At 47.2% G+C, this 12,866-nt stretch overlaps 1 protein-coding gene across 1 annotated transcript in view; it reads left to right on the top strand.

Annotated features, from left to right (window-relative positions):
• KIF21B (kinesin family member 21B) overlaps positions 1 to 12,866 on the top strand; it is a 411,687-nt gene that overhangs the window by 295,349 nt on the left and 103,472 nt on the right. The window contains exon 26 of the mRNA XM_075335818.1: positions 5,573 to 5,644. Coding sequence (XP_075191933.1) covers positions 5,573 to 5,644 — 72 coding nt within the window. The remainder of the gene's footprint in view (positions 1 to 5,572; positions 5,645 to 12,866) is intronic.

Genomic DNA, 12,866 nt, shown 5'->3' with positions numbered 1-12,866 from the left:
AGCTTCCCTACAGGACATCTCTCAGGTTTGTTCCCCTGAAATCTCTGAAGTGGTAACCTTAACCTTAAATCAGGCGAAAAAGCGGAGAGGACCACACCTTCATTCAGGATGTTAGATGGTTCCGCAACATCCAGAGAATCAGCAAAGAAACTCCTAGCGAAAGCATTGGCTTTTATATTCTAAGTGCCCGGAAGAAAAGAGACCACAAAATTGAAACGTGTAAAAAGTAGAGCCCACCTAGCCTGCCTGGGATTAAGGCGGGCTTTACACGTTGCGACATCGCTACCGATATATCGTCGGGGTCACGTCGTTAGTGACGCACATCCGGCGCCGATGGTGACATCGCAATGTGTAAAGCCTAGTGCGACGATGAACGAGCACAAAAGTGACAAAAAACGCTGATTTGTGTCACATCGTTCATTTTCTTAATGTTGCTCCTGCTGCAGATACGGTGTTGTTTGTCGTTCCTGCAGCACTACACATTGCTGTGTGTGAAGCCGCAGGAACGACAAACATCTCCTTACTTGCGTCCACCGGCAATGCGGTTGGAAGGAGGTGGGCGGGATGTTACGTCTCGCTCATCTCCGCCCCTCTGCTGCTATTGATCGGCCGTTTGGTGACGTCGCGGTGACGTCGCTGTGACGCCGAACGCACCTCAACCTTGAAGGAGGGATTGTTCGTCAGTCACAGTGGCGTCGCAGAGCAGGTATGTGCGTGTGAAGCTGACGTAGCGATTATGTTCGCTACGGCAGCAAACACCATATATATCGCATGTACGATGTGGGCGTGTGCTATTGCGCTCGACATCGCTAGCCGATGATAGTGATGTCGCAGCGTGTAAAGCCCGCCTAAGTCTCTTGGCAGATTCAAGATTGGTCAGATTCTTATGATCAGTGAGCACCAGAATTTGATGTCTCGCCCCCTCCAGCCAGTGTCTCCATTCCTCAAAGGCCCACTTCATTGCCAATAATTCCCGATTACCAACATCATAATTTCGTTCAGATGGAGAAAACGTCTGAGAGAAAAAGGCACAAGGCCTAAGCTTGGAAGTATTGGGATCTCTTTGAGACAAAACTGCACCTGCTCCAATCTCTGAGGCATCTATCTCCACTTGAAATGGAAGAGAAACATCAGGTTGCTGCAGGACTGGGGCAGAAGCAAACCTCTTTTTTAGCTCTTGGAAGGCCATAATTGCTTCTGAAGTCCTATTCCCAACATCAGCTCCCTTTTTGGTCAAATCAGTCAAAGGTACCACATTGCTTATAAATTTACAATAGAAATTGGCAAAGCCCAGAAATCTTTGAAGGGATTTCAAAGAGGTCGGCTGAACCCAGTCATGAATGGCCTGAACCTTGACCGGATCCATTTCAATAGAAGCTGGGGACAAAATAAACCCCAAAATGGAAATTTTTTGCACGCCAAAGAGACATTTTGATCCCTTAACGAACAGCGAATGTTCCCTAAGAATCTGAAAAACTTTCTGAACCTGCTGCACATGAAGATCCCAATTAACAGAAAAAAATCAAGATATCATCCAAATAAGCAAACAGGAATTTGCCAATTAGCTCCAGAAAAATATCATTCATGAATGATTGAAACACGAAGGGGGCATTAGTGAGCCCAAAAGGCATCTTTAGGTACTCAAAATGCCCCTTAGGGGTGTTAAAGGCCGTCTTGCTTCATCACCCTCCTTAATTCGAATGAGATTATACGCTCCTCTAAGATCAAGTTTTGTAAACCACTTAGCTCCCTTTACTCTGGAAAACAGATTCCATCATCAAGGGTAATCGATACTGATATCTAATAGTGATTTTATTAGGGAGACGATAGTCAATACAAGGTCTCAACGACCCATCCTTCTTGGACACAAAGAAAAAAACAGCACCCATAGGTGACGAGGATGGTCTAATATGACTTTTCTCCAATGACTCCTTAATATAGGTTCTCATAGGATTATGTTCAGGAATAGATAGATTGAAGGTCCGTCCCTTAGGAAACTTGCAACCTGGCATCAAATCAATGGCACAATCATGCTCCCTGTGGGGAGGGGGGGGGGGCAAAGAATCAGAACCAGTCTCATTTAACACATCAAGAAAATCAGACAAATATTCAGGTACATCATGTGGCAAAGGGGAAATAGACAGCACAGAAAGACCATTATGCACACATTGACAACCCCAACTAACCACAGACAAGGATCTCCAATCAAGAGCTGGATTATGGGTCTGCAGCCAAGGGAATCCCAGTACCAAAATATCATGCAAGTTGTGTAATACTAAAAATTTACAAACCTCCTGATGAGCTGGCACCACCTTCATAGTTACCTGGGTCCAAAACTGGGGTTTATTTTCAGCTAAGGGAGTAGCATCAATGCCCCTTAAAGGAATACGAGTTTGTAAAGGTACCATAGGAAAACCACAAGTCTTAGCAAAAACAAAGTCCATCAAGTTCAGGGTGGCCCCTGAATCAAGAAAGGCCATAGCTAAATACGAGGATAAAGAGCAAATCAGAGAGACAGACAAAAGAAATTTAGGTTGCACAGTATCCACAGTAAATGAACGAGCAAATCTCTTTTAGGGCAGACAGAGATAGTGTGACAAGCGTCTCCACAATAGAAACACAACTTGTTTCTCTATCTAAAACCCTGCCGCTGAGTATTAGAGAGAACCCTATCGCACTGCATAGGCTCTGAAGACTGTTCCACAAGCAGTACATCTGCACGTATCGTTTTGCGCTTGCGTAAACATCTATCAATCTGAATGGCTAAGGTCATAGAGGCATCGAGACCCGAAGGGATAGGAAATCCCACCATAACATCTTTCACAGTATCCGCAAGACCCTTCCGAAAAAGTGCCGCAAGAGCATCATCATTCCATTTGGTAAGAACCTCCCACTTTCTGAATCTCTGGCAAAAAATTTCAGCGGAATCCTTACCCTGGATCAATACCAACAAGGCCTTCTCAGCTTGATCCACAACATTAGGTTCGTTATACAACAATCCCAGGGCCTGAAAAAAGGAATCCACATCAGCAAGAATCGGATCACCAGGTAGCAAGGAAAAGGCCCAGTTCTGAGGGTCACGGCGCAACAAGGAGATGAGAATCCTAACCTGCTGCACGGGACTCCCTGAGGACTTAGGTCTTAAAGCAAAAAATAATTTACAATTATTTTTAAAGTTCAGGAATTTAGACCTATCCCCCGAGAAAAATTCAGGAATTTCAGGAACGGGAATGTTAAGTTCTGAAACAAGATTCTGTCTAAGGTAAGCTGAAATTGCCTGGACCTCAGAGGAGAGATGCTCAATACGCTCAACCAACTGCTTTGTATCCATGTCAACAAAAAATCTTCCACGGTACCCAAAGAAAAAGAGGAAAAATATATGGAGATAAATAAATATTTTCCTTTCTTTTGAGTACCTTTTTTCTTTTGTAGGCCAGTTATACTGTTAGCATCTGGGGTAACCGTGGAAGAGTACAAAAAACTCCCATTGATGAAAAAACACCAAGAAACAGGAGTTGTTGGAACCTGAGCTGATCGCAATCCCCTGACTATCAGACCACACTAGAAGTAGCCGTGGAGCGTTCCTAAAAACCTAGACGCCACATCACAGCCTGAGAAATTAGCTATGCTCACAGAATGAAATGAGGAAATTTACCTTGCCTCAGAGTAATCCCCAAAGGAGTAGGTAGCCCCCACATATAAAGATTACGGTGATATAGAAAAACACAATAATCACATAGGAAACATAGAATTAGCAAAGACGAGGCCCAACTAACTTGATACAAAGAACAGGAAAGGAACTGATTGTGGTCAGTGCAAAAGCCCTATAGCAAAATACCAAACTCCTGATAACAAAAAGACCCTTGAGGTCATATGACTTCACCCCCACATATATCAGGTACTCCTGTAAATAATAGGAGAACAAAATACCAAAAAAAACCACAAAATAGCAAATAATCAAATCAGACAGGTATAAAATCCCTTTTCCTGCAGGATAGCCAGCACAGGGGAAACACCCATGCTCACAACACAATTGAAAACAAAGCTTCACCTGCAAGAAAACAGATGTACAGCAAAACAAGGAAAAACAACACCAAAAGGTGCAAACCAGAAAGCAAGGCAAAACTGAAACTTATCTGTAGAAGTCTTGTTCAGAGATACAAGGAAGGGCAAATTTCCAGGCCAGGAACAGAGAGAGGGAATATACAATTATAACCGGCATCAGCCGGGCTGAAAGTGCTCTCCTATATAGACCAGACTTGTCTGCAATAGGACTTCCCCAATTCCCAATTAACACCGACACTTGTTTGAGTCAATGGCTCAGATTTAGCTCCACTACCATTCCTTGCCACCAGAGGGAGCTTCAGAACAGCACCCCACAGACGACGTTCACAACACGTGTGACTGATCACATGAACCGAAAGGTCCTAAAGTTAAATGAAGTTTAATGGTTAGAAGATCCTTCTGCCGTTTAGCTCATTCAGCCTCTGTTTGGATCCCACTAGCTTCATGTCCTGCTCTGCACCAATCACCTAGAGCAGGAGTAGGAGTAGGAGCAGGAGATGGCGGCTCTCTGTGATCAGTGAGGACATAGTCTCTCTATTCTCCGCTATCATAAGAAGCTGTTTCTAGGCTATAACACGCACATACTTTTTAGCAGGAGTGTTTTTTGTTAAAAAGTGTGTCTTATAATCTGAAAAATGCGGTATACATATTATCATTTTCGAAGCCCATTTATTACAATATCGATGTTAAGTTGGAGATTATTACAAGCAAAAGGGTACAATTGCAATGGAGCACCAACAGAAGAAATACAGGAAAATCCACAATCCAATGCATGTAGAATGAGTTCATTAGCACTTACCAAATTTGTATACACGTAAGGATAATGTTATCAGATAACAATAGGACTGAAAAGAGTAAACTGCATATACTCACCTACCCCTGTGAGTCTAGCAGTAGACAGCCGCAGATCTCAGGCAGATTAATGTGGTTATATCACATGCACGTCCTTTGTATGTTGTGGAGTGACGACTTGCATTGCTCTGCTCTAAATGTGGCATTCTGTAGGCCTCAGGACTAAAGTGACCTACAGCCTTCAGAACGGATTACCGCAGAGCAGGAAGATCGAGTCTCCCTGCTCTGCCACAGAGCTTAACTGTATTTGGACACTGCACACACCGATACAGTGGAAGGTTGCGTACCTCCATTGTAGGCCCCTCAGAGTGTACGGCCCATGGCAACCACACCCTCTGCTCTCCAGTAGCTATGCTACTGCTGCCACCTCACATGTATAAAGAATGGGTTGGACCACAGTTTGTGAACAGGGGTCAGATATTATTTGCATATAAATGTAGTCAGTCACCAGAATTACCCATATGTTTATTAGTGTGCTCTTGGCACCCCAAATTGACACTGTTATCACCTACATGAACAGTGCAAAGACTGAACGGTTTTATCATTCAGAATGATACTTTCTTACACCTTTTCTTGTATAATATAATTCTTTACAAGCAACTTTTGTCTTTATTTCCTTCATTTGACATATAACATATTTTATTTTTTCCCGTAGTCCAAGACAATCTCGAGGCTCTAACACGTCGCCTTTGACTCGCAGAAAATCGTACGACAGAGTCCAGCTCAGGTAATAGATAAAGAATAAAAATAAAAGTATAAATTATTATAATGTTTACAATAGAATGGGATGTCATGTTAGGTAAATTTTCAGAACAGGCTGAATTGTGTGTAAATGACGAATAACACTATTTGTGGCAATTATCTATTCTGTATTCATCCCCAGCTTCCCCTTTATTATTTTATATCTAATTCTCTGATTTTTACTTTCCTCTGAGCTGGTGGGAGAAGACTAGCTGATAAGATGTGTCCTACACATTGCACACAGCACAGGGAGATGTATTCCTGCTCTTAATTCCGTGAAGCAGGAAAGGGAAGCAGCAGCAGCATGAAAGACACTTTAGACATTTTCTATGCATGGCCCAGGGAGCGTGACATTACATCTGACATAGTGCACCAACAAATGCACCAAAACTGTTGTCACAAATTTGTAACACAAATTAAGCCAACTAATAGGTGATATTGCACCAAATATATCAAAAAGCACAAACTACTGTGATAAATCCAGCTTATTTTTAGACTGTCTAGACCAGGGGTCTCAAACACGCGGCCCGCGGGCCACATGCGGCCCGTCAGGCTGCTTCGTGCGGGCCCCCAGTCCCGTTTCCCTGTTCACTATCGCGGCCGGTGCAGGAGCCGCATCCACTGTCTGCACTTTGTTAGATGAGTGTTTTGCCGGCGCTGAGCTCTCAGAGACAAGGACTGTGCGCGTAGCGCCGGCAAAACATTCATCTGACATAAATCGCTGCCAGTGGCAGTCACCGGGGCATGGCCTGCAGACAGCGAGAAGCAGAGGTGAGGAGCCGAGGGAACGCGGGACAGGTGAGAAGAATGGTGGTTTTTTATTTTTTGTGTATGTGAAGGACGGCACATTAACCCCTTAGCGACCTATGACGTACTGGGTATGTCATGGCTCCCTGGTACTTAAGGACCCATGACATACCCAGTACGTCATGGTGAAATCGCAGCCCCGGTGGCTGCAATCGCTGTTTGCATTGCAAATAGCAAATATACCTTAGATTCGGGGAGGAGGGAGCCTCACGAGGGGTGGTGTCTCCTCCCCGGACCTACGGAGGCTGTGATTGGCTGTACAGCCACTGTAATGTTTCAGCCATTGAAAATGGCTGTAACATTGAAATCCAGCCCTGATCAGTGCAGCTGTAGTTTCACCCGCCCCCAGCTCTGATTGGAGAGATCGGTCACAAGGCCGGTCTCTCCAATCACTGTGGATCTGGGGCTGGAGACTGCTCCCTCAGCTTCACTCCAGCGTCCGCAGGTGGAAGCCGAGAGCGATCAGTAAATTATAGCGCCCCCTTTCACAGGCTGCCGCCACTGCCCCCACCACCCATTACTACAGGATGGGGACATTACTATAGAATAGGGACAAGGTGGGCACATTACTATAGAATAGGAACAAGGTGGGCACATGTCTATAGGATGGGGACAAGGTGGGCACATGTCTATAGGATGGGGACAAAGTGGGCACATTACTATAGAATAGGGACAAGGTGGGCACATGTCTATAGGATGGGGACAAGGTGGGCACATGTCTATAGGATGGAGACAAGGTGGGCACATTACTATAGAATAGGGACAAGGTGGGCACATGTCTATAGGATGGGGACAAGGTGGGCACATGACTATAGGATGGGGATAAGGCTGAGGACATTACTAAAAGATGGGGACATTACAAGGATGGGGATAATACTATTGGATGGGGACATTACTATAGAATAGGGACAAGGCTGGGGTCAGTACTATAGGATGGGGACAAGGTGGGCACATTACTATAGGATGGGGAACATTACTAAAAGATGTTGGGCAAAATTTCTATATAGTAATAATTGTAAGACTATTAGTTACAAGAAAGGGATAAAATGTAAAAAAACAAAACAAAATAAAACATGACTTTTTTTTTACCATCAAATTTTTTTATTTTTTTTATATATTTAACCAAAGAATGTGCACATTTGTTATAATAAACAAGTGAAAAATGTTGAAAATCAGTGATCCAAAGGTGTGTAAAAAAAATATATGGTACCAAAAAAAATGTCACTTTGTCCCGCAAAGAATGCGGCCCCCCAAATTATTTTTCTCCTCTGTGCGGCCCATACACCGAGCCGAGTTTGAGACCCCTGGTCTAGACTAAGGGGTACTTTGCATATTGCGACATCTCTACTGCAATGTCGTCAGGGTCAAATCAAAAGTGACGCACATCCGGCGCCAGTAACGACGTCGCAACGTGTAAAGCCTAGATGCACCAATAAACAATCGCAAAAGCGTCGTAAATCGGTGATCTGTGTAGTGTCGGTCATTTTCATAATTTCGCAGCAGCGACAGGTACGATGTTGTTCCTTGTTTTTGCGGCAGCACACATTGCTGTGTATGAAGACGCAGGAGCGAGGAACTTCCCCTTACCTGCCTCCACCGGCTATGCGGAAGGAAGGAGGTGGGTGGGATGTTTACGTCCCGCTCAGTTCCGCCCCTCCGCTTTTATTGGCCGTCTGCCGTGTGACATCGCTGTGACACCGCACGACCCGCCCCCTTAGGAAGGAGGCGGGTCGCCGGCCAGAGCGACGTCGCAGGGCAGGTAAGTGCATGTGAAACTGCCGTAGCGATAATGTTCGTTACGGCAGCTATCACAAGATATCGCATGTGCGACGGGGGCGGGAACTGTCGCGCTCGGCATCGCTACAATTGGCTAGCGATGTCGCAGCGTGCAAAGTACCCCTAAGTGTGCATTTTCATAAAAATGGAGTTGGAACATTTTGCTAAATCTGACTGATTATTACATCTTATGCCTCATGTCATAGCACTAAGGCTATATCATAGGACTCATAGTTTATATATGTTCCTGTATCATGATGTCTCAGCTGCTGTACATACATGAATCAGAGGTTGATGACTTATTGACTGCTGTACATACATGAATTATTATGGAGGTTGATGACTTATTGATGACCTGTCAGCAAGAATGTTATATTTTCCAAGTCCCCCACGCAGCTCTAACTCTACTTCTGGGGCCTCTCATTATCCTTCATGCATATGCACTGCTCCCCTTGCCCACTGGCAGTCCCCGTGTCTGTGATTGGTTGCAGTCACACTGTGCCCCCACCCTGTGTGACTGCGTGTCAGATTGCTTTCAAACAGAAGCTCGGTGTGACAGTGTGTCTCACTGCTTTTAATTAGAGACACTGTCTGTGCATCTCTATTGGTGTAAAAATAAATAAACAAAAACCTTGGCATAGGGTCCCCTATATTATGATACCCAGAACAGATAAAGCATAGAGCTACAGGCTGCAGCCCCCAGCTCTGTGCATATCTTGGCTGTGTATAAAAATAAGAGGGACCACATGCGGCTTTTTATTATTATTATTATTATTATTATTATTATTGAAATAAATATTTGAAAAAACTAAACTGGCATGCGGTCTCCCTAATTATGATACTCAGCCATGATAAAGCCAACAGCTGGGATCTGGTATTCTCAGGCGGTGGGAGACCCATGCTTATTGGGCTCCTTCTGCTTAAAAATAACAGCCTGAAGCTGCCCAGGATTATCGTATCCGTTAGATGCAACAATCCTGGCACTTTACCCTGGTTATCCTGATTGCCCTGGTGCTGTTTCAATTGGGGTAATGAGTGGTTAATAACTAAAGATGAGCCACCCCCCTAGAGTTCGAGTTCGGTTCGTCGACCGGAAGACAAGTTCGTCGAATGTTCGACAAACGATTGACGAACCAATTCGAACCCCATTGAAAACAATGGCAGGCAAACACAAACACATACAAACACATAGAAAACACCGTCTAAGGTGTTCAAAAGGTGACAAACAACTCACAAGACACCACAAACACATGGAAAAGTGACATGGACATATACTCATACGAAAACAAAAGAGCTGGATGAGTAAAAAGAGGAGGAGACACAGATATCGGAGTATCTGCAAGTGAACATCGGTGTCATTAGTGTGCAACTTGAGCCTTGTTCATTTTGGGCTTCCAATCTGGATAAATTGCCTGAGCTCGCCACTTATGCCTTGGGGATCTTGTCGTGTCTTGCAGCCAGCGTTCTCTCGGAACGTGTCTTCAGTGCTGCTGGGTGTGTGCTGACAGATAAGCGCACACGTCTGTCCACTGACAATGTGGACAGACTAACGTTCATCAAGATAAACAAATCATGGATCCGCAAGGACTTTTCTACTCCTATGTCATCCTGGGGAGACGAAAGGCTGGTGGATTTTTGAATGTGCTTCATTCAAATCCACTTTTTAAGTTTTCAAATGGGGGACAACTGATGCCAGTGAAGTGGTGTGTGTGGCCTAATTTTTGGAAAAGAGGGAGACTGTGGTTGGAGTCCCCTTTTTTTTAAAAAATGAACCAAGATGAAGAAGACATCGATCAGAGAGGACTTTTCTACCCCTGTGTCATCCAGGGGAGACGAAAGGCTGGTGGATTTTTGATAGTGCTTCATGCAAATCAAGTTGTCTCAACTCAACCAGCAGCCAGGGAAGGCCGTGTGCGACAATGATGCAAACCTGGGTGCGGCCCTTCGCCGTGACAATGTAACACACGTGCCTTGTATGGCTCACGTGTTCAACCTGGTTGTCCAGCAATTTTTAAACCACTATCCTGGCCTATATGGCCTTCTGCAGAGGGCACAGTGTAACGCCTGCCTGGATCCACACACTCAGACGGGCTGTAAAGGATAGGCTAGAGGGAAGCCACTCAACAAGCTGCACCCCTAGAACCCTGAAACCCTTTAACCCCTCTACAGGGATTTGGAATTACACAGGGCCCAAGGTGATCAATACCTGTGGAAGGCTGCAGTCCGAGAGAGTAGTAGTCAGGCAGGGTCAAATGATAAATTGAGGAACATGAACAGAATCGAACAGCCAGGACTTAATCAGAAAACAAGCAGAGGTCAAATGCGGATCAGGCAACGAGGTACATAAACAGCAGGCAGGAGACGTAGTCAGGAAACAAGTGGTAGTCAGCACACAAAATCACAAAACAGAACTGGGCGGAAGAGGAACCAGAAGTTCAGAACTATGTCTGGCAGTGGTCAGCAGACAGGAGGGGCCTAAAAAAGGGTGTGGTGTCTTCTCATTGGTTGTAGCTGAATGATGGTATTTCAGCTGTGAGACAACATCACCTACAGTCAGCCAGTGGTACTGCAGATCTCAAGGTAACCCATCCCAGTGGCTGAGCGGAACCTGCGGCCACCGGCGCCGCTGGCATCGACTCTCCCATCACCAGCACTATCTACGAAAGAAACACGGTGTCACCTGGCAATCGGAGTACAAGTTGCTGGAGCGGACTCCGGTGGTGACGTAACAGCCGTATGCGACAATGATGCAAACCTGGGTGTGGCCCTTCGCCAGGGCAATGTGACACACGTGCCTTGTATAGCTCACGTGTTGAACCTGGTTGTCCAGCAATTTTTAAACCACTATCCCGGCCTACATGGCCTTCTGCAGAGGGTACGTGTCACGCTCCCCGGGTCCTCGGCTCCCCTTCCCGGGTCCCCTGCCCCGCTCCCCGGCTCACCTGCCACGCTCCCCGCGTCCCAGTCCCTTGTGCCCGTCCTTCCTGGGCTTCCTGGCCGCCGATCCCGGCGCCCGACGGCCTCCCAGGCCCTGCTCGGCTCCCCTGCGTCCTCCTCTCAGCCTCCTTCCCTGGCTTCTGGCACCCGGGCCGCGCGCACGCGCATTAGGGCGCGCGCGCGCGGTCACTGACCCTTTCTTAAAGGGCCAGCGCCCATTAACAGGAAATGAGGTTAGACAGGTACGGGGTATAAAGGGGGTTATTGTCCAAGGGGGCGGGGCCTGATCTTCGTGTTCCCTGAGCTAGGAGTCAGGTCTCCTGGTGTTACTGTGCTCGTACTCACCTATCTCTCTTTGTAGAGCCGTGCCTGCTTCGCCATCCAGTCTGCCGTATCCTGAAACCCGAACGCTGTCCATCTGCCATCCTGACAGTCCGCACCACCTCGGATCCCTGCGGTGACCCGTCTTCTTGCTCCCAAGGTTCCGGACCCCGCCTGACATCATCTCGGCTTCCGAACCTGAGCCGCGTCACCCGGACTACCACCCGTAACTCCGTAGTCCCAGGGACTTCTCCGCTATACCTGTGTGCAAGGACTGCTCTGCTGTTTCTAGTGCTCCAGCTGCCGGACTCTTTGCTACCATCTAGGAGTTCGGTCCAGTGGATCCACCTCCTGGGCCTGCCCGTACACCTGGCCCTGACAGTAAGATCAGGCCATGGATCCCGCTGCAGCACTATTGGCCCTGCAAGAGGAACTCCAACGCCAGCGTGAAGTCCAGACCCGCATGCTGCAATTTATGACCTCCGTGGACACTCGCCTGTACACATTACAAGCATTAATGACGCCTGCAGCACCCAGGTCTCCCACTAGGCAATCCACGGCTCCCGCACCAGTGGCAGCCGCGTCGGATGCTTCCCGACTCCGTTTGGCGTCACCTCCTCGTTATGCTGGAGATCCCAAGACCTGCAGGGGCTTCATAAACCAATGCTCCCTTCACTTCACGCAGCTGCCCCATCTGTTCGCCTCCGACCAAGCCAAGGTCGCCTTTATAATGTCTCACCTGGAGGGCGAGGCACTGGCGTGGATGAACCCCTTGTGGGAGAAGGAGGACCCCATGACCAAGGATCTTCAAGAGTTCCTGCAGGCCTTTCGCAGTACCTTTGACGAGCCGGGACGCGCCTCTGCGTCTGCTTCATCACTTCTCCGCCTACGTCAAGGAACACTGACGGTGGGCCAATACGCCATCCGTTTCCGCACTTTGGCTTCTGAACTCGGGTGGAATAATGAGGCCCTGACAGCCGCCTTCTGGGAAGGACTGTCAAGTCGCATCAAAGATGAGTTGGCGGGTCGTGACATGCCCTCCACCCTAGATGCCCTGATTGCCCTAGCCACGCGAGTGGACATTCGTTTTCAGGAGCGCTCCAAAGAGCTGGTTCGTGAGCGACGTGCGGTACGGCACTCCTCTCCGCCACAGAAGTCCTCTGTGCCACAGTCATCTACAGCTGGGATTCCTGTCCACGAACCCATGCAGGTTGATCGAGTACGACAGTCTGACCAACGTCGAGCAGAGCGGCTCGCCAAGGGCCTCTGCTTTTACTGCGGAGGGGACACACATCTCCTACGCTCCTGTCCGGAAAGGCCGGGAAACTCCAAAGCCTAGGGTTGGTAGGAGAGGCCACCCTAGGTGC

The sequence above is a fragment of the Anomaloglossus baeobatrachus genome, chromosome 2, assembly GCF_048569485.1.
Source record: "Anomaloglossus baeobatrachus isolate aAnoBae1 chromosome 2, aAnoBae1.hap1, whole genome shotgun sequence".
NCBI classification, from domain to species: Eukaryota; Metazoa; Chordata; class Amphibia; order Anura; family Aromobatidae; genus Anomaloglossus; species Anomaloglossus baeobatrachus.
Note: the sequence above shows the minus strand (reverse complement) of the source record. Positions and strands in the feature narration are given on the sequence as shown.